Raw genomic sequence first — 23,721 nt, forward strand, 5'->3', positions numbered from 1 at the left:
TACGACGTGACCATTAGAAGTTTACAAGTTACATTTCCATCATTTACCAGTATGCTCCGAACCCTCGTTAAATTTCGGGTTTCTGTACATTAAAAAATGTTCTTGTTTGTTACAGGAGATGGAGGGGGCGCGGGTGACGGTGATCCCATCGTCGGCGGGAACTCTGAAAAAAAACCTGGATACGAGACTAATCTTTATCTCTACGATGTAAGTAGAAAAACACACGCGCAACATTTTCGCAATATTTTCATCACAAAAAATACCATTGCATAAAAAGAGTTCTGGGACTTTATAGAAAGTTTTATGATCTATACGAAAGCTCCAATGCTTACATAAAAAAAAAAATTCTGAAGTTTTTCTAGTCAGTATTTCGAAACATCGCTGATTCAATTCTTCCTATAATTGTGTAATTCAAATCCATTCATCATTGAATGACTTTCTTTTCTTTTTTTTTTTGAATTTTTGGGATATTTTAAAGAACATAATTTGGTGCAAATAAATCGAAATCACGTATTTCTAATATACAATACATACGAATAAATATATACGATAATTACAGTTACCATTGAGTGCTCAAAAAATGTAGATGATTTTTTTAACGATAAACGATGTCGGCAAATCAATATTGGCGCGAACGTGACGATGAATGTCCCATGCGCACGTTCGACAATAGCTATGAGAATAGAGAAGCTCTCGGTCTAAAGTTAAATTTACGTAACAAAATTGAAAAAAAGTATTGAAACTGGTAAAAGCAGAAAAAAGGGAAAGAGAAATGAGAAGTGCATGCACTCGAGGTCAATCCGTTATGCTGAATGATTCTTTCTATTTCTTGCTTTTACTTTAGCCAGAGAATCTTGTTTCATTCACAAAGGCAGTGCTTTGCGAGAACGATGCATATTCAGTGAGTTTTCTTCGCGCTCGGTATAATTCGGTTGAATTGAATTATCCAACCGCCTCGATCTTTCGTATTCGTTTTTTCAACGCTTTCTGCGGTGAAATGTTTTGTCAAAGCGCTAAATAAGCCATCCTCGGTCTTCTGAATTATTATATTTCCACGTTCTCAATTCCAACACACCAAACGAAACTGCTTTTCATTATAGTCTTTGAACGGATACACCTAAGCAGGATTCAATTCTTACAACCGCAAATATTTGTGAACTTTAGAGATTCATCGAAAAACGTCGATGACTCTCGTTGCGCCAAAAAACCAGGAATTACCGCTCCAAACTGTGATAAACTATCGATATGTTTATGAGCAATTTTTCCGCTTACGGCGTCGTTTATTCGGCCATACAAAATAATCTCCCATGTATGCCGTTCGGGGCTGCTCGTTGAAAAGTTAGTTGTTCGCCAGCGGTTGGAACAAACAACGATGCAAAAACTCGATTAGTATCATGCTTTATCGAGTTATTTATACGCCGTTGGGTCGGGACTGTCTCTCCGTCACAAAGTATATATAATGTTATAGGTGAACTATGCATGAATTCGCGTCAGTGTCATAACCACCAACGTGCACATATTTATGTATCAAGCCTGCTTTGACACAAAAGAAAACTGCATGAAAAATAAAATTCACAAAAGGAAACTAACGTTAAAAGGTAGCAGAAAATAATTCCATTAATACAGACATGAGTTGAATGATCCCAAGAATGCATTCCTTGAACTGGTTGAACGTAAAAAATGACACTAAAGCTACGTTTGTGAGATATGCGTTTGTAGTTGAGTATTATCTGGTATAATGTGGACAATTTCAAAAAGTAGTTCGCGATTAATTCTCAAATTTGTAGATGAGTGGGAAGAAATGGCGAAAAATCTTTATTTTGAGATTACGTTCGGAGGTAAAAAAGTCAGAAAATTCGAAAAATGCTTATTTAGATGAGTATCTAGAGATCTTGAAACGCGGTAATATCTTGACGTCAAGTCAAGATGGGCCGTACATATGGGGCATTCCATGCCAAATCGGCCACTTTTTAACCCGATCGCCTTCGATTTGCGTAATTTGTTTCATTCAAAACTCACTATACCGATATTCACATGCTCTTTATACTTTCAAAAATGCACCTAATGCTATTTTTTTTTTATTTTTTCGTTTTTCAATGCACTTTTGAAAAAAATACAACAAACACAACAACGATTTTTTTGCATATTTTTTTGTTTTCAATTGAATGCACAAAATATCTGTTTTCAAGCTGATGACCTATTTTGATTTTTTTTTTAATTTTCTCAAAAACTTTGAAGAAATTAAGAATTTTTCCCGCTGGTCCCATCGTGGGGAAATTTTTCGTATAGACGTTCTTTGGAATTTTGAATTTTTTTTTTTCAATTTTTATTCGAAATTGTTTTCCACTATTCAATTTCAAGATTATTCAAACTTTCCGGATCCTTTTTTTCGTAATTTATTCACTTATTCATGGCTAAATGTTATTAATGAACATACAACTTTTTTTTAATTCTTGGCCTTGCCTAGAACCGGTCTATTTTGACCCGGTCGGGTCGAAAAGTGGCCGATTTGGCATGGAATGCCCCATATATACTCGAAATTGGTCGATTTCCCCTGATTTATGAAATTGAAGTGGTCACCATTTCTCAAGAATTGATCGAAAAAAAAAAAAATAAAAGTCCCATAAGAGGATGTAGGTGGACATAAAATTTTAGAATAACTAAAACTTCGAATGATAATACGGAGACAGATCAATTCGACTAGAGCTTTGAATATCGAAAATAAATAAAGTAGAAACTTCAAGGTTCGAAGCACGTTTACATCGAAAAAAGAATATAACAATCGCCCATAGAGCGACAACTAAAATATCGTTTTTCCGAAAATTCGACTATCTCTCTTTCGATTTATAAATTACTACAGTCAGCAGTACTGTGGATATTTACAATTCCGAAAATATAATAACGAAAGACTGAATATTACTGAGGTTGAAATACTGAAACACCAAAAATTTTGAACGATCAAAATGGCGAAATGTTAGAAAGTCGACCGATCGAAATAAAGAAACGTACCGGAGCTCAAAATACACGCGTCTCATTCACTTACTCAGATGGGTGATCTCCAATTTCAAACATCGCTATTCTGCATATCTATAAGTTTTATAGGCTCGAAAAACTCGTTTTCGATTTTTTGCTACGCTATATCAAGAGACTCGGTAAAGTCTCAGGACAAGTACATTGACAGCCTTGTTTCTATCAAGGCAAATCTATAAAACAACTACTCTCCATTTTGAATTCGAAAATATGAACTTTTGATATTTGCATGGTCTGTTAAAATTGCATTCGAAATGAAAACTGTTAAAATATATGTTTCGAGATACAAATTCAAAGAAGGAATATTCCGTAAAACGCATAATCTGCTAAATAGTCGATCGGAAATAATAATTTCGAATCTGATATTACTTCGAATCGAATACTTTTCTCCAATCTGATATTACAACTTTATAAACTTCGAAATACCGACTGTTCTACAATTTCGTTATTTGACATATTGACCCCTTCTTCAACAGTATCTCTATTAGGGTGATGTAAAAAAATCGATATTTTTTTTTCTCGGAGCTCCAACGAAAATCGTTGGTAAATCAATAAAAAGAAATTTTCTCAAAATTTCAGATTTTTAAAAAACTTTTTGGATAGTGCTCAAGCCACTTTTCGATATTTTCCTGGTTTTTTTCTCAAAAATCGCGAAGCAAACATTTTTTTTTTGCTTCCATAGCAGAAAGTGTTAGTACTCCATGGAATTATAAATTTAATAAAATTTGTTCACTCTCAAAAGAAATTAAATGGCTACCTCGCATAATTTATTTCTTTTTTTCTGTATATTTAGCTATAAATTATGAGATTAAAAAACGTGTGGCTACAGATAACTATTCTTGTCATCCTTCCAAAAGAAAGGGTGAATGTACTTTGCAAAAAAATAGTTTTTCAAAATTACATGTTATAACAATGATTTTTGGGTTTTCTCAAACTATTAGTTTCAATTTTCTTGTATTTTTCATACAGATATATATTTTTATTGACGAAAACTTTTTTCTTGATAGGGCATCGTACAAAAATGACAACATACCAAATAAAGCTGTGTTTTGCCGAATTCAAATTCTCTTTTTCAAAGTCATGTATTTCACCGCAGAAGACGTTATACTTTAGAAATTTTCTAGTTTTCCCATTTGTTATAAAAATTAGTAAAATATTTTGACTGAATTCTAATGGAAAATAAATTGTAGGCTTATGAATGCGAAATCGCAAAAATGTTTAGTTCTGATAAATATTTGCGATTTTGCATCCAATAGTCTCCATTTCTTTCTAACAGAATTCGGTCAAAATATTTTACTAATTTTTATAACGCACGAGAAATCTAGAAAATTCCCAAATGTTAACGTTTTCTGCGGTGAAATAACACATTTTGAAATAATGAATTTGAATTTGGCAAAACACAGATTCATTTGGCACGTTATCATTTTTGTACGATGCCCTAGCAAGTTTTCGTGCATAAAAGTGTTTATGTCTATGAAAAATACAGGAAAATTGAAATCAATCACTTGAGAAAATGTGAAAATCATTGTTATAACATATAATTTTTAATAAATATGTTTTTGCAAAGTACATTCACCCTTTCTTTTGGAAGGATGACAAGAATAGTTATTTGTAGCGCCACGTTTTTTAATCTCATAATTTATAGCTAAATATACAGACAAGAAGAAATAAATTATGCGAGGTAGCCTTTAAATTTTTTTTGAGAGTGAAAAAATTGTATTATATTTATAATTCGATGGAGCACTAACACTTTCTGCTATAAAAGCAAAAAAAAATTTTTGCTTCGCGATTTTTGAGAAAAAAACAGGAAAATATCGAAAAGTGGCTTGAGCACTAGCCAAAAAATTTCTTAAAAATCTGAAATTTTGGGAAAATTACTTTTTTTTTGATGTACTAACGATTTTCGTAAGAGCTCCGAGAAAAAAAATATCAATTTTATTTGCATCACCCTAATGTCTATACCTTCCGTTCCCCTTCCACAAGAAAATGTTTTCTCCTTGCGCGGAATAATTCAAATTCGTATGAATATATGAATACACATACCAACACGGTAGGCATTAAGTATAATCCAATCGCGGGCAACGAGGGCCCGAGGATCGAGCCCCCCGGGGATTCAGGGGAGGGGCCCCACCCCGAGAGTGATAATTAAAATTTTAATTTAATTTTCACAAGTAACAAATTGCGACCAATATCATGCAATACGCATACTCTCCCCCCCCCCCCCCATCTATCCATCTGAGACCCCGCGACACCTTGAATAATCGCGACCCCTCAGAACCGTAAAATACCACGAGAATACGCGAAAAATTTCAAAAGCAATGATATTCCCAACAAAAACTTTTGAAAAGTGGAAAAATTTACGCCAAGTATTGAAAATATAATGATATTATTTCAATAAAGCCAAGTACAAGTGATGTTTGTTTTTGTGTTTTTTGAAAAATTTGGATAAAAAATTTGAAGCCTTAGAACAAAAACTCGACGTGCATGGTTTTTCATGGGAATGAATTTCCAAAGTAATTCCGGCGAAGAAACTCCCCATATAAGCCCGCGCGAGCAGCGATTTTGGGGAGAATTTCATTTCCTTCAAATGAATACTACCTTCTGAAAAATAAAAGTATGCACGGCACGTTTTTATTCTAAAGCTTGAAATTTTTCTTTCCCAGTTTTTTCATGAAAACAAAAACAAACATCATTCGTTCTTGGCTGAATTGAAATGATAACATTATATTTTTAATACTTGGCGTAATTTTTTCCACTTTTAAAAAGTTTTCGGTGGGGTCAGTCAAAGACGAAAAGTAAAAAAAAAATTGATAGGAAAACAGGGGCATCGAGGAGTCTATGAAAAGTGTCACGAAGATTTCATTGATTACGTGTCTCGGCCAATCACTTATCTCCTCCATCTTCGATTCAATCTTTTTATTTTTTCCATTGCTCTGGAAAGACCGTACTTGTCTTCGATAAAGCTTTACTGCCTCGCTTTTTTCCTCTATCGTTCTTTCGTACTCCTCTCTCGTGGCAGAATACTTCACGACAATTAAAGTGAACCGAGAAACATGAGCGAAAAAGGAAGAGCGCTCGGGTGACTCCTCTGGATTTTAATGAAGCTCGGAGACCGCAGCCTCCTCCTGCCCTTTTTGTAGTTTTTGCACTGCTCTCCCCCTCTCTCTTTCTGTTCATGCGGAGTGTATAGGATACTGCTGTCGCAGCTGTACAAGCTTTTCTCCCTGTCCTACTTTCTTATCCATCGAAGCTTCGAACTCTGCCTCTCTGAACGACGGAGAGCAAGAGGAAAGACGGCCAAAATGTATCTATCGAACGATTTCTTCCCCCCCCCCCCCCCCGCCCCTCTCTCTTTCTTTCTATCTCTTTCTCACGAGCCCATTCGATTTCGCTGAATCTGAAGATCGAGAACTCTGGATAACGAGAGTGCAAAGCTGAAAAACGGAGGACATGCTAGACAGAATTTAAAGAGGAATCGAAATGACAGACACTTCAAATAAGTTACGCGCGTTACCAGAAACTCACGTGCAATTAGCGATAACTGCATCTTTTAATTCTCAACATTTGAATAAACTGTTCTATTTCTGAGATTTTCGACGAGAGAAATTATTCAGAATTGCAAAATCTCAATAATACGTAAAATCGATGAACCGTTTTTTTTAAGTTTTTTTCACGCCTAAATGTTACCACTCGAAATTTGATGAAATGCTGCAAATTTTTAACTATTCTAGCATCAACGCAGTCGCCAAAAAATCGCCTCCTTAGAAGTAAAAGTCCTCAAAGCTACTCATCACTCGCCTCAAATAAAAACCCAACGATACAACGAAAATCAAGCTAAACGAACGTGACTTGATTTTCACGACAATCTATCAGAAGGCGACGGATGGAGCGATATCGCGTCAGCGAAGCGTCACCGTACGACTACAAGCCTCCCAATCTTTCCTTCCTCCTCCTCCTCCTCCTTATTTCTTCCAAAATTGTATATAAACAAAGAAATAATGGACCATTATCCCTCGTTTATATGAGGAGACACGTCACTATCAACGCATTGCACTCTGTCCTGTCGGATGTTGACAAAACGTCTATCCGTATAATAAAAGTACGGTGACGCACTCCCAAGACATTGCACCTCGCCTGATAGTACGAGAGCCCACGACCAAGATTTTTGTGCCATAGCAATACGGCTAAAACCGGATCGAATCGATAGGTATGACTGCCCTGAACACAAAAATACCCATATCAGAAATTTTCCACGTAGCATTTGACCTGATCGAATTTTCAAAAGTATCAAAGAATTGACCCAACATGTGTCATTGCAATACGTCTGATTTTCGAAAGGTAGTTAAAGAGTAGATCTAACATACCGGAAACATTATTTTCAGAAGTTAATAGTGTAGCGCGAACCCGGAAGATAACTCAAAAAAATTAGAAATGAGACACGAAAAAATTTTCATCGTAATACCTCTGAAAATCGTATTTACAAATAAATATTGGTTAGTTGATGCTATGAAAATATTTTTCAGAAGAAAATATTGTCGCATTACATCTCGAGACCGTTTTAAAAATGTTAAAGAATTTTACCGCGATCGGTGTCATAGCAATACTTCTGAAAATTGCTCAGCATGATTAAATAAGCTGTCCTGGTATAGAAAAATTTATTTCAGAAAAATTGAGTGTAGCACCTTCTCTATCAGAAAGTTTTTTGATACTCCGTATGACTAATTTTACCCAAAACTGTCGAAATGAAGATGGAGGGATTAAATAAATGAAACAAAAGGGAATTTGGATAGAGTTGGCAAAGAAAAATGTTTATTTTAAATCAGTAGGCTGTATATAGTAAGGAGGGAAACAGTATAACGAGCGAAAAGCGTTAGGTTGTTTTTTCGTTTTTCGGAGTATAGACGACACCAAAAATTTCTGAAAACAGTTTTTCAGTAATCCTGGCAGCTATACAAAAGGTTTAAAAAAAATATATATTCGGGCTGCTATGACACATGTCGGCTAAATTCTTTGACATTTTTAAAAATTCGCTGACGGACGGCAGAATCAAATAAAATTTGATTCGGCCGCGGCCGCGCCAAGTGAAGGAAATAAATTTCTGTCTCAATATATTGAAAAACCGAGTCAAATAAGCAATCATAAGATATTTCTAATCATAAATTATTAAATATGATCTTATACAAATTTATACGAATACAGTTTAAATTGCCCTAAGATTTATTCAATACAGAAAACCTTTCTTATAACCTATTTTATTTGAACGATTGATAAATAGTCATTTGACCATAGATCGGAGTCGCGCGACTCTTACCTTAATATCTGTTCCCAGTGCAGCTGCATACATGGTTGAAATTTGAGATAAATTCGCAACCCATCGAACGCAACTTAAAAATTTGGAGCGAATGCGCATGTGGGCCGCTCACCCCTACTTGCCCGGCTACAGCCTTTATATTTGCTTTATCATTGGCTGCTATTCTTTTTCTACCTACAAATCACGTCAAGCCCTCCAAATATGCCCGAAACCCCTGTCAATCGTCATTAAGAACAACCATTCAAGTATCTATGTAACAAACGTAACATATAGTCGTTGAAAATTGAAACTACGTTATGCGTATTGCCAAATTCTGCAAAGTAATCAAGTCGTGCGCCCACCTCCAATTGTTTCAATTAATTGTCTTTGTCGGTGACGCATTATTTTCCCGTATGCCCAGATGTTAATCATCAGATGATTTTTCATTCTTTGTTCATGGATTTTGATAATAGACAACTTTTTATCGTTTTTCTATTGGTAGAGAGAATTATATTTTCTAAAATTTCTAGATCATTACTGCCTTTAATATTTTCTTCATGATCTGGAGGAAAAAGGGTGCTATTACATACCATTACTGAATTTATATGTCTGTCGTTTCCGGGATTCATTAGGTCTGTTCGCGTTGGCTGAACTTTCTGCACTATTCTGCACTTTCGTGAGTTGCGCGTTCGTTTTACCGGATATGGACAGAGTGTAAAAAGTATAGGTTCTATTTTCACGCACGTTATTGGCTGGAATGGGATTGTGCAACATAACCTGAAATTAATTTGAATTTAAATTTGACGATCCAACTTATATAAATAATTTTTACTCAGTTATATTTTGATGCCAACAGCTTTTACGCAATATTTGTATATTTAACTGGTGTTTGGAGTAATAAAAATTAAACGCAATTTTATAACGACTGTCATTCGTCTTATTGATCATTTTGAAGAGACGAAATTAAAAAAATACTTGTTTATTTTAAACGAATAACCATGTTAGCCTTTATGGGCTGCGCCGTAGTCGTTAACGAAGTATTAGTAATTTGAGTTTTTGATTATTGAGGGTAATCGGGATACTTGAAAGAAAAAAATAAATAATTTGTCAACAAATAGCGCACCACGATACTCATATTTTCGTACCGTCCTCTACATGAATGTAGTTTATTTTTTTACAGAAAACATTGTGTTGCAGTACTCTAGGGATATTGCTTAGCAACGCTATCGGAATACTTAACTGTGTAATATTCAAATATTGTAAGGAAAAATCGGTAAAACAATTCGGTAATATTGCTCCGCTGCATGGTATAACCAGAGCTTAAGTTAGGTTAGACTGCGACATCAAGGGATGCACACGATGTGCGCCATTTTCACGTTCGCGCTCTGCACTATCGCATTCACGTTGCTTATCTATACTCGCTACACTCACCAGCATTCCCTAGTGCACTACTCTAGATTCTTTTACACTCGCGCGAGTGCAGAGTGTAGCTAGCACAAACTATTGCTCAATAATAGTCTTTTTTCACCGCCAATGAAAAGAAACACTTTTGTTTCGTAGGTTATGTCAGCTTGTCGAAAATAATAAAAGAAATGTATCTAGGAAGCAGCCTCAAGAGCATGTTTTTGCTCTCTGTTTAAGGAGGGTGGCTACACTCGTCAAAATGATAAGAAATTGATCAAATTTGGTGATAATGTTCTTCAACATCAAGTGCGAAGACACCATTTTTTTCAAAATTTTCTTCTGCTTAGTTATCGAGTAATTACGCATTAAAGCAGATTTCTTATGCCCGGAATGTGTACCTATATACATGGAAACGCTATGCTTATACACTTGAACTTTAGTGATCAATTACTCGATAACTGTACAGAAGAAAAATCTTAAAAAATTTGTATTGTCAAATTTGGCCCTAAAGAATATGTTCACCAAATTTTATTAAATTCTTATCATTTTGAAATTTTTAATGTATTTAACATGGTTTAGCATGGCAACATTGTATCGTCGATAGCCACCCTCCTTAACCCGTACACACACTCCCTTTGAGGTCACATACTCACCACACTAGTGCAAATTTGCATTTAGACTTTTCAAAACTTTCTATTTCATCCATGAATGTATGAAATTAATCTTACAACGAGACTTTTTAGGGGTAACAATTGAAATTTTTGTGGGTGCAAATTTTCACCAGTGTCGTGTCTACGGTTTAAATACGTAACTAGATGTACTTTGTTGTCATCATCAATTGAAGAGAGATCGACGTATCGGTGTTTGATGTGAATTCTTATATCTGAGGAATTCTTTTATAACGTGATAGTCACGCGCTATGTTAAGAGACACGGAGTACAAGAAATTGTTTTGAGAACTTATTTGTCAAAAGATAGTCGAACGCAATGCCGATCGAAAAAATTTTAATGAATAATTCGCAAAAAGATGCAATTCTTGAACCATCGGGTGTTCTATGTGTCGGCATTTCATATGAAAGTTATTAAAGAATTAAAATTATTTATGGAATTTAATATTTGAGGATAGAATTTGTAATTAAGGTGGCTTTGGCTATGCCAAGAGACATGATATTCGAAACGAGGTGGGCTTTCCCCAAGAAGTGAAATAGTTAGAATCTATGCTGCAGAGACTATAATAGGAAAATACGCAGAGATTTTATTAGGAAGAAGGATTGGAATAAAATGATAAGTGACCGGTCCCTGCAGACAAACATCTCTTTAATATAAAATGCCTCGATTAAAACTTGCCGGCACCATTCCCCATTACCCCACTGACCCCGGCTTTTTCGTGATGTCTTTTTTAATGATTTGAAATCGAACCGGGGGGGGGGGGGATTTAAAAAAAATTAACCTGAAATAAGGACTACTCTAATATACATACATAGGTATATCCATGAGCGGATCCATTGAATTTGTACTATTTCTCGGGAGGGGTCTTTCGAATTTGCTCAAACTTGGGTACCTTGAAGTACCTTAAAAACTATCCTTAAATACCAAATTTCAACTCCCCAAGTGCTCAAGGTCTCGAGATCAAGTCTTATAAAGGTCAAAATATGTTTGCATCGTTTTAAGATGATGGTTCACAAAGATTTTACATTCAATATCAAAGCACTCGAAATCATTGTGGTTATCGTCAGGCTGAAGAGAGTAATGGAAGTACGGACCAAGAAATTCCTCAGAGAGAGTCATTCTTGACACAAAGAATCTCTCACCTAGATTTTTGTGGACATCGGAGTTGATAGAAATCCGTGGTGCAGGGTCAAAGTTAGCGATTTTTCGTAAAATTTCGAAAATGACCAACTTCAGAATGATTTTCCTCTAAACTTCTTCACGGAATCCTAATTTTCGGCATGACTCTTTGAAGGGCATGAAAAACAAAAAAAAATAAGCCATATTAGAAGTCAATTAGGCTGGAAATAAACCTGTCGCATGAATTTGAAAATGGTCGTTTTATTGAAATTTTCAATCCATTTAACTTGATGACAATGAAAAAAGGCATCCCGATCTGGATGACTGGACAACTTTTTTCTACAATCACTTTTTGTTATATAAAATTTTTTCATTAAGTAAGTTGAGACTTTTCGAAAAAAAAATCATGAAAATTTACATCATGCTATCTTGCAAAAATCGCCATGTTGGAAAAACTGAGCAAGAAAAAAGTGTTTATAACCAGTGTTCTGAAAAAGTCAGACAGTAAGGACACCTTTACTGGCAATAATATGGTTATTTAAGAGCAGCAGCAATAACGAAAATCGATTTGAAAGAAAAAAAAACGTCAAAAATTCTTGACTTTTTAATTAAAAACGCAAAAATAATGAAGATTTAGAGTTAATTTTACAAAATAAATGCCATAAAACTGTGAACTTGAAATTATCTGTCCAAAATTGTCGTTTTGCGCATTAATGGGTCAGTATGGTGATGCTATACAACATTTTGGGGGTAAGAGTTTTGGAAACTTTTTCCATGTAGCAACATGCTTGTAGAGTAATTTCTGAAAATTTCAAGGCTTCCCAAACATATTTAGGCCCACAGTGAAATTGTGACCACAAACACAGGAAAACCCCATTTATTTTAAACGGAAAACTTCAACTCCTGTGGTCGAGGGTGAAGCATTGTTTTAAAAATCTAAAAAAATTACAGCATTACTTTTTATGTATTTTGAACCGATTTAGGGGGCGGAAAGGGTAAAATAAACTTTGACCCCAAATACCGACCACCCTAATATACATGTATATTATTGTATATGAGGTATTCCATATAAGACCAGCGGATTTTTCCTAACCCCCGCCAATTTGGTTAATTTTTTTTTTATGATTATATTAAGTCTAAAAGACATCCTGATATTTTTCAAATTTTTCTGAATAGCCATTTTTTAATAAAAAAAAAAAGGAAAAAATCTTTCGGAAAACGCCCCTTTTTAAAAATCTGAAAGAATTCCCAAAAATCGGTGATTGTATGACAAACATTTAAAGCTGTCGCCCGTAGTGAAAGTATAATTTTTTCTGTGTGTTTATGAGCTATTAACGTTGAAAAATTCCGAAAAAAATCAAGGAACACTCACTCCGAGCCGATAGGTTTTGATACCTATAAAACTAATGTTCTTCACAATTTACGAATGATCAAATTAAAATTATCGACCTTGATCAGCTAGTAGTTACGAACCCCAATGTAATATTATTATATACGTACAATATTTGAAGCTTTTTATCAGCCAACGGCCATCAGTACAAATTATGTTTAAATAATATGTGCTAAAAGTACTTGTCCGGCCCATCACTTTTCATTCAAATAAAAATCAGGGCTCTTCTAGATCTGATGGATCATATGTATGCATATACAAACCGAATTGAGAATATTACCAACAAGAGATTTTAACTTAATTGCATTCATTATAAAAAAAATGCAAACAAATTTTTCTGTAATATACAAGAGATATTATTGTGTATTGATAAAAAAGTACCCTTCGCACGATAAAAATTGACAAGCTTCCAAATTAACTCCCCAGTTTATGTTGAAATGACAGCAATATTTACTTCACATTTCTTTCTTCAAACGAATTTTATTCGTCATAGCAACTAACCTATTCAATTACTAAGGATATTCAGCTGATAATGAATCGCATTTCAATAAATTTTCGAGCGGATTCGTCTGTACGTTTGTTACTCGTTTTTTTATGATCAGGTACACAATTGCACTTTGTTGAAATCAACATTAAAAGATGAGTGACGCGGACATTTCTTGGAATTCGATGAAAAGTAATTCCCTAGTGAATTACTATATACCCTTTCTTAAAAAAAAACGCCAGCGTTAATGCTAGTTCCATAAAAATAACGCATGAATTAACGTCTAGTGTAATTTTTATTTGAACGAGCAATTTAAATGAAAAGTGATGGGCCGGACAAGTATTTTTAGCACATTTTTTAAACATAATTTGTACTGATACGAAATCGACGTCGAATATTGTGAATACCGGGCAATCCTGAAAGTCTGAGAAGAATCGATTTTCTTCTAAGTCTCTGCCACCATAGAGTAACAAATGACTTTTCCCTTTGATGCGATTTTTTGGTAACTTTTTGATTCACTCGAACTTTCTCAAGTTCCGGATGCTTCCCGTAGGAATGAATTTCTCACGTTCTATTTGGATTTTTTTTTCCTTTACAATATAATTACGGATTTTTATTTTTTCTAAATATAATATTTTTTTCATAATTTGTGAAAGCTTTTCTTGATTGTGTTTTTGAAATTATTTACAGTTGGTTTCGCAATTTTTCAACAGCATTCGTGCTGTTACTTATGATTTGATTGGACTACTTTTTGTGCACTGTGAACTTGAAAAAATTTTATAGAATATTGGAAAATCTAATTCTTCATGTTAGGGCACAATATAGATGATATTCTGTTATTGTTAATTCATTCTTGTGTTCGTTCCAAGAAATGATGATTAACTTGATTAACATGTAGGGTATTTTCACTGAAACTACTGTTCAGATGCAATGATTTATCACCCATCAGTGTGAACTTTGGAAAAGACATTTATTGAAAAAATTTTTAATTAAAATTATTCCCTGCCTCGTCGAAACAGATATCGAAAAAAAGGGAATAAACATTTTTTAATCAAATTACGGCTAGTTCATTTCAAAATTCAAAAAATTGCAACGAATTATAAATTTCAATGTTAAGATTAAGTCATTGAGTAACGACAGGATTTGAGACTAAAGCACTCGAATCTTTTTTTTTTTAATAACGCGATATTGATCGATTGGAATAATGAAATCCAACTTAAGGGAGTCACGCGACTCCCTTGTGGCATCCGGATTTTTCGGGGTTTTTCTTGATTTTTCTGCGACGAGGAAAAAAAATATAGACTTTTGAAATTTGAAGAGTTTATTTAATGGCATTTCAACTCTATGGTAGAATTTTTTAACTCTGATATCTCGGGTAGATTCGGCGTAAAGCTACTCCACAGGAACCCAAATGTTTCTTCATAGTCTTCACTATTCCGGGGGATCGGTTTATCTGAGATCAAAAAAAACCAAGGAGCGTTTTGATTTGTAAAGCAGTGGTTATCATCTGAATTAAAATCATACAGAAATATTAAAAATTAAAGGATTTTTGCGTTTTGAAACACCAGGTTTCAATTTTCCAAAATATTGCATAGCTCAATAATCCTTCAATTTTTAATATTTCTATATTATTTTAGTTCAGACGATAGCCACTACTTTACAAATTAAAACGCTCTTTGGTGTTTTGATCTCAGATAAATGGATCCTCCGGAATCGTGGAGACCATGGAGAAACATATGGGTTCCTGTGAAGTAGTTTTATACCGAATTAACCCGAGATATCAGAGTTAAAAAATTCTATCATAAAGTTCAATACCAATGAATAAACCCTTTAAATTTCAAGTCTATATTTTTTTCTCGCCGCAAAAAAATCCCAAAAAATGTGACTGCCACACGAGGTGACCCTATCAAGCTGAATCAATTTTTTTGAAAATAAAAATCGTTTTATTATACATCCAAGTTATTTTAGTTATTTACATACACACACATACACACACGCGGACATATTTTATTTCGAACTTAAATTTTACTTTGTTGGAATTGAAGTGAAAACTCTCCGTGATTATCAATTTAGTCTTTTTGATGAAAAAATTTCCACCAATGCAAAATGAAAAAAAATACTGATTGCCTCAGTTTCGATTTGCCAATAGAAATTTTGTAATCAAGCACTTTCGAATAGTCTATCATGCGTTTATAGACAATGCGATTATACTTCTTTTCTATATTTTTGTAGTCCTTTGCTCTCTTTCGTCATTCCTGTTTTGGATCATTTTATTATATTCTCCAATAACAAACATCGACAAGTCTGATGATACAATCAAAGAGAGTTGATGAGAAAGAGGGGAGGCATGGATTTTTTTTTCTAATGTTTCAGAATCCGGACTACATCTCAAGATATATATAGAAAAAATCTCTAACCTTTCTAAATAAATTTTCGGTTTATTTTTCATTACATAACACTGTTGGATTTCTCGGCCTTTATTTCCCTTTATTTATTCTTCTTCATTTTTTTCTCACCACTTCCACTAAAACATTGTCCTGCTTTTATCTATTTTCTATAGAACCGGAAAAAATTGGAACAGTGTCGGTGAATTGTTACATTCGCAATCTTTATAACCTCATCTAGTTAGCATTTAAACAACACACCATAAATTACACGTCACGAAAATATATAGGTATAAACTTGTATTATGGCACCAGATTTGTTACTAAATAAAAAACAAATAAATAACATAAAAAATGTGTGCGAAAACCCGACCCATTTTTTGATGCAATTAAAAAATAAATAATTAATATCTCTTCAACGCGTTAAGCTACAGAGTTCGAAGAGGTCGCAATCGAAAGAAAAAAATACGTCAACTTATAATATTCTCCGAAATGCTATAGTTAATTAATTATTATTAAAGAAACAAATTATGAAAATTTTCGAAAACAATTGGAAATGCTATCGCTCCGGTAAAGAGTCTCTGGCAGCAACTCGTCATAACACAAATGTACTTGTCTCTGAGTCGCTGCCGCGACTTTAGATTTGCAAACAGTTTTTTTCTCGCGGAGAATTTATTCGTCGGTCAAAAATGATTGCTTTCGATAAGTTTTCGTTGGTTGAACATTTCTCTGCTTGCACACCATGAAACTGGGAATACTTTGTACGACTCTTTTGATTTTTTTTTTAATTTCAGGAGGAATCGGATGATCGACCACGTATCGCAACGCTACTCAATACCCTTTGGAGATACAGCAACACGATACCGGCCGCGACCGATCCGGACAGCAAAGATGCTCCACCGGCCGGTGGTGACGGCGGCGCCCGGATGGGGACACTCATCGGTGTCTTCCTGCCTTGTATTCAAAATATCTTTGGCGTCATCCTTTTCATTCGTTTGACTTGGGTCGTTGGAACGGCCGGTGCTATTCAAGGTTTCTTGATCGTTCTTTGCTGCTGCTGTGTCGTGAGTATACATTTATTTAACGTTGTTTGAAACTTTTCGAAAGCCTCTCTGAAAGGGAGTAAAAACGGTGACAATTCAATATAGATGTAGGTCCGCCTCTATTCGAGTTTTATCAACTCACTTTTAACCCTGGATCCCCACATTCCCAGCTTGTTTCAAAAGTTGTTCCGCTACATACGACGTGTCACACGCTCTTCGCGTTTCAATACCAAAATGACGTGATGGAACTTGATTATTAATTTTATTACACGTTTAGAAACTGAAGCTCATATCAAATTTAAGGTATTACTGGATGGATAGCCCAGCCGATAAATTGTACCTGATCGGAATTTCCGTAATTCGTGATGCAATAAAAAACTGAAAAAATTCAGCAACATTTGGAAAATTATGAACTACATTTATCAATAATAATATTGCTCAAAAGGTATTAATAAATTATTTAAATAAATATTTTTTTAACAATCTTACAGTAAACTCTTGTTTTTTTTTTTTTACGAATCGAATGTGCGCATTTTTCTGAATGCTCATGATTTTTTTCAGAATTTTCGTGGATTTTTGAAATTCCCTTTTTTAAATTTTTCAAGTGGCTCTATTTGTACATTTTTCATCCAGTAACCTTGAGACTTTTCAAAACTAATGGTAAATATGTCTTCTAAAACGTATCCAAAATTCAAATTTTAAAAAATTTGTTTCAAAATTTTTTCAAGAAATTTCAGAAATCCACGAAAATTTTGAAAAAATTCATGAGCATTCGGAAAAATACAGACATTTGATTCGTAAAAAAAAAACAATAGGTCACCGCAAAATTATTGAATAATTAATTGTTTAAACAATTTGTTATTAACTTTTTGGCAATATTATAATTGATATTTGTTGTTCATAGTTTTCCAAATTTTGTTGAATTTTTTCAGATTTTTATTGCATCACGAAGTACGGAAATTCCAATTCAGATATAATTTTTGGTCGAGCTATCCATCCAGTTATACCTTAATCCGGATTACAATTGTTTAACAAAATAATCTTTCCTCCGATCAAAAGTTTCATATATTATTATAACTAAATGAAATTCCAGCTCGAAAAATTTTTACCGCACGGCTTTTACTAGTAAATCTGAATTTTCATCCCCCCAATAAATAATTCCGTACGAAGAGTTGAGTCCAAACCAAACATCGGTAGAATTCAAATTTGTACATCTGATAATCATCAATCAGAATTTCAATGCGAATCGGTTCACGATTCAACGTTCAAACTGAAATAACTATTTTAGAATGAAGATTAAGTTACGTATCGAACGATAAAAATTCACTTCCTTTTTCTTTGACAATTGCAGACGATGTTGACCGCCATAAGCATGAGCGCGATTGCCACCAACGGGGTTGTACCTGCCGGAGGTTCGTATTTCATGATATCCAGAAGTCTCGGTCCTGAGTTCGGTGGTGCCGTGGGAATGCTCTTCTACACCGGTACTACCCTCGCCGCCGCCATGTACATCATCGGAGCTGTCGAAATAGTTTTGGTTAGCATCGAAAGTTCGAACGAAAAGGAAGCAAAGTTCAATCTCAAAAGGATCAAGACGAGAATTAAACGCCATACATTTGTTCATTGCGTTATTTCACTTATTTTTTTATGAATCAACAAATCGTGGCAAATATAATGAAATTCACTAACTCAACTAAGTTTCTTTTTATTTGTCAGGATTCGTTGGTTCGTGCAAAATTTTACGTCGTGATCGCTCATAAATAAAGCATTCATTTTTTACTATCAGTCTTCATTATGCTTGAGCATTTTTTTTCGAAAATTGCACCAAATGAATATCCAATTGTTCTTGAATATTCATTCAAATGTTGCAAATTTACTGTTTTTATTTTTTTTTTACAGACTTATATGGCGCCATCGCTGAGTATATTTGGAGATTTTACTAAAGACGCGAGTATAATGTACAACAATTTTCGCGTGTATGGTACGGGACTGCTGATGGTCATGGGCACGATAGTCTTCATTGGCGTTAAATTCGTCAACAAATTTGCAACTGTCGCCCTCGCCTGTGTCATACTTTCGATCATCGCCGTCTACGTTGGTCTTTTCTACAACGTCTACGGGAACGAATCTCTTCAGTGGGTTTTAGTCAACTGATTTTTATGAAATTTCGTGAACCTTCATTTTGTTCTCGCAATTTCCTCGTTATTTTTTCTATCTCATTGCTCTTTCGCCTCACACATTTTTTTACACATTTTTTACTCACACATTCGTTGCCTTTCAATCTCCAATTTGCTTCACCGGTATCTTAGTCTATTTCTCCAGTCTCGAGAGTAATTGAACCTTCATATGCTCCATGGAACAGAAATTGCTACATCCTATTCAGCGAAAGAACTTTTTCTCGAGGAATTCCGACAGAAGGTTGTGGAAATATAAATACCTGAGATCCACGATGTTCGCTGTTGTGACCAATTGCTCGCAAAATTTTCAAATATTTTTTTTCCTTCATTCCCGATTTCATTATATTGTAATCGCTTCGAATAAAAACTGTTATTTTCAATTATTATTCCGAATGACGAATAATACAATTGGATAGCATTTTATCCAAATTTGAAAGAAAAAAATAGGAATTTTAAATTCCGAATTTTGGATACAATGCCAAATGTATATGTGACCAATAATCTCAAAAATATTTAATGAATATTGTCTCAATTACATTGAAAAAATGATAATAAAAACATCAGACACAAAGTTTGAGGTTGAGATGTATCAATAAGGTTTAGATATATTTTATAAACGATTAATGCTTTTTCCTATCCAATAAAGTATTGTATTTTCGTTCCAATAAACTATCTTTGGAATATCCATTCACTTTGCTTCACTTCGCTCGCGCGTTATGTTATCTTGAAAACTGATTATTTAATTCCCTAGATTATTGTTATATTCTCCGACGACAGAATTGGAAAAAACTTTGTAACAACAGGAGATTGCTTAATTTTCAGAATGTGCGTTCTTGGGAAACGTCTGCTCAAGGATATCGAGATCAGCCAATGCTCCAAAAACAGCGTCGAACTTCAAAAAATTTTCTGCCATAATAGTACTCGTCACTGTGATCCATACTTTGCCGAGCACAACGTCACCGTCGTTAATGGAATTCGTGGATTAGCGAGCGGTGTCTTTTTGGGTCGGTCTTCCTTGAAAAATATCATTTCTTCCAATGAATTTTTCCACGAGTCGTTTTTTTTTTCTCGAAATCAGATTTGCCATTTTCTATTATATACTATTATCAAAAAAATCATTCTGTGAAAAGAAGTTTCGACAGAAACCGTTAACAATAAATACATTCTTCGTGTCATTGAGTTCATGCCATATATGAAGAATATGAAAAGTCATCGATAAACATGTAATTTTTCTTTCAGAAAACATCTGGGGCAGCTTCCAAGAAGAAGGTCAATTCATAGCTTACGGTCATGACCCTAAGGACGTGGACAATATGGCAGAATCCGCCTATAACCAAATTCAGTGTGATCTGACGACCGCGTTTACCATTCTTATTGGTATTTTCTTCCCATCGGTAACAGGTACACATGAAAATGAAATGAGTATTCGAAGCTAACTATGTTGGAACGAAGACGATGTTATTTTATGCTCTAGATTAATCATTCTAGTTCCTTGTCTCGGAAAATTATTTGAAAAAAAAGCAGATTCGAACGATTCTCATCTTTCTTGACGTTTTTTTTTTTCATGACTCATTTCGTCGTTGGTTGAATTTTCAACGAAATGTCTAAACATTGGATAACAGAGTTTTATTTAATAATAACGAAATATTTGGGCAGAAATGAAGAGGAAGAAAAAGAATGAAATTTGAAACTCGCGGGAACTCGAATTGACGAATATTTTTTGAAATACGTAAGACGGTTGTGGATATAAGAATAATGTTTCAGGAATAATGGCGGGATCAAACAGATCGGGTGATTTGGCGGATGCTCAAAAATCAATACCGATCGGTACGATATGCGCCATTCTGACGACGTCAACGGTTTATTTATCAACGGTCCTTTTGTTCGCGGGAACGGTGGACAATCTTCTGTTACGCGACAAATTCGGTCAGAGTATCGGTGGAAAGCTTGTAGTCGCAAATATAGCATGGCCGAATCAATGGGTCATTTTGATCGGTTCATTTTTATCGACTCTTGGGGCTGGTCTTCAGTCATTGACAGGAGCGCCTCGATTGCTCCAGGCGATTGCGAAAGACAGTATAATACCGTTTTTAGCACCGTTTGCTAAAAGTTCGAGTCGAGGTGAGCCAACGAGGGCGTTGTTGTTAACGGTGTTAATTTGTCAGTGCGGAATCCTTCTAGGCAACGTGGACTATCTCGCCCCGTTGCTCTCGATGTTTTTCCTCATGTGCTACGGCTTCGTAAATTTGGCTTGTGCCCTTCAGACCCTTTTACGCACACCGAATTGGCGTCCACGTTTCAAATATTATCACTGGAGCCTCTCCTTCATCGGGCTTTCCCTTTGCATCGCTATAATGTTCATGACGAGCTGGTATTACGCCCTTCTCGCAATGGGAATGGCAGGTTGTATTTACAAATACATCGAGTATCGTGGCGCGGAGAAAGAATGGGGCGACGGCATCCGCGGCCTCGCCCTTTCGGCCGCGAGATATTCTTTACTGAAGCTCGAGGAGGGTCCTCCGCATACGAAAAATTGGCGTCCCCAAATTCTCATACTCGTCAAACTGAACGAAGATCTCGTGCCAAAGTATCGTAAATTATTTGCATTTGCGAGCCAACTGAAAGCTGGACGCGGATTGACAGTTTGTGTCAGTTGCATCGGTGGGGATTACACGAGAAACTCCGGTGAAGCACTCGCTGCCAAACAATCCCTACGGAAAGTTGCTGATGAAGAAAAAGTCAAAGGTTTCGTTGAGGTTTTGGTCGCTCGAAATATCGTCGATGGCCTCAGCTCTCTCATTCAAACAACCGGACTTGGTGGCATGAAACCCAATACCGTAATCCTCGGATGGCCCTACGGCTGGAGACAGTCCGAGGACGAAAGAACATGGCGAATTTTCCTTCAAGCTGTCAGAAATGTCACAACAGCTCGTATGGCTCTTCTCGTTCCCAAAGGCATCAATTTCTTCCCCGATTCGACCGAAAAAGTTGTCGGTTACATCGATGTCTGGTGGGTCGTTCACGATGGTGGACTTCTCATGCTTCTACCATTCTTATTAAAACAGCACAGAACATGGAAAAATTGTAAAATGAGGATATTCACCGTCGCACAGATGGAAGACAATTCGATACAAATGAAGAAGGATCTCAAGAAATTCTTGTACGAGCTACGTATCGAGGGAGAAATCGAAATCGTTGAAATGGTTTGTTATATTACAATAGTATTTTCGAGATAACGTTACACGACACGAAACAAAACCGAAGGTTTATTAAATCTCACTATTGAAGAAAACTATAACGAAACGTATCGTAACGATATCGATGTATTTCGTTTCAAGTGCAATTAAAATTCAATAAATGATTAGTTTTTTACTATTTAGGAAGTAAGCAAGTATAGTGGAGTATTTGAGATACAAAATTCCTCACGTCATTCAGAAGGAAAAGTGTTCGTAGACGTTGATCGAAGTGATCGACGCTGTTCCTCACAAATATTTATTTATATTTTTCAGATGAACTCCGATATTTCAGCTTACACGTATGAACGAACACTCGTTATGGAGCAGCGTAACCAGATGCTCCGTGAGCTGCGACTCACAAAACAGGAGTCCCTTGGAGTGGTGAGTTTCAAAGGCGAATTAGTCTTGCTGATCTCCCATGTCGATGAATTTACCATGATATTATGAAATTATGATTAAAAAAAAAAAAAAAATGCCAAAAAGAATAAGAAAGAAAGAAAAAAAACATATGTAAATACGTGAGATAAGAATTGCGCGATGGAAACTGATCGGAATGTGTCTGTTTGTTGCGTGCTCGTCACGGATAAGGTGCAGACTTTGGTGGACTTCAACGAGGTACCCGCTGTGGATAATTTACCTCCGGTTTGTCAGTCAGATCCCACAAAAAAAACAAATCCTTCTCAACGACCTTCTTAACCCGATCCCTCGAACGAGTGACACAGGCACGCGTTCTCGTTCATCCGCGCCCTCAATTCACTCTCAGTCATAATTCATTCCATACACCATCGTCATATATATCCATCATCTTATCGTTTCGAATCACGTCGTTCATCGAAAATATCGCAAAACACAGACCAGTCTTTTTTTTATATACGCAGCGTCTTCCAAAGATGCACACACAAATCTCATCGTCGTCATATCTATCGTTTTACATCGTACATTTTATACCTCAAAATCAAAAAGAGTCGTCGCAATCGAAAAAAAAAAAAACTCCCTGCGCGATCGCCTCACGCTCTCTTTTCAGCTTGGTTGGCACGTTTATTTAGCCATTGCTTTGATAGGCATCAAGTTTTTTTTAGTTCTACGTCCTTATGTATTCTTGTATATAATTTTTTTCAATTTTAGTCGTTCACAAGCGCTTTCACACTCTAATCTCTAGCGATCTTATGATTCATCATCAATTAGATACCCCTGTCTAAAGATGTGCAAGATCTAATTTTTTAATTATTCGTAATATTATAACAGACGAAAATCAGCTTAAACGTTTCAGCTGATTCCTAGAGTTTTCATAGATACATATATGCAGCTATCCGGTTTTATTAAAAACTTGAATTTTGACCATCTTTGCCTCCGGATCCCCTCCATAAAGTCCGTCATAATATCAGGACGGGACAGAAATTAATATTATTCAATCAACAAAATTAATGATAAATTAATATAAATGAGCAAGCAAAAAAGTAATAAATACACATTTCCCATTAAAATGAAAATAGTTG

General features: G+C 35.2%; 1 protein-coding gene across 4 annotated transcripts in view; it reads left to right on the plus strand.

Moving 5' to 3' along the window:
* Positions 1-23,721, plus strand: part of kcc (solute carrier family 12 member kcc) — a 277,322-nt gene that overhangs the window by 248,091 nt on the left and 5,510 nt on the right. For all 4 annotated transcript variants that reach the window (XM_043416523.1, XM_043416524.1, XM_043416525.1 and 1 more), the window contains exons 3-11: positions 116-207; positions 16,564-16,833; positions 18,164-18,349; positions 18,712-18,947; positions 19,812-19,993; positions 20,229-20,390; positions 20,754-22,192; positions 22,499-22,606; positions 22,814-22,840. In XM_043416523.1, coding sequence (XP_043272458.1) covers positions 116-207; positions 16,564-16,833; positions 18,164-18,349; positions 18,712-18,947; positions 19,812-19,993; positions 20,229-20,390; positions 20,754-22,192; positions 22,499-22,606; positions 22,814-22,840 — 2,702 coding nt within the window. The remainder of the gene's footprint in view (positions 1-115; positions 208-16,563; positions 16,834-18,163; positions 18,350-18,711; positions 18,948-19,811; positions 19,994-20,228; positions 20,391-20,753; positions 22,193-22,498; positions 22,607-22,813; positions 22,841-23,721) is intronic.

The sequence above is a fragment of the Venturia canescens genome, chromosome 4 (assembly GCF_019457755.1).
Source record: "Venturia canescens isolate UGA chromosome 4, ASM1945775v1, whole genome shotgun sequence".
NCBI lineage: Eukaryota > Metazoa > Arthropoda > Insecta > Hymenoptera > Ichneumonidae > Venturia > Venturia canescens.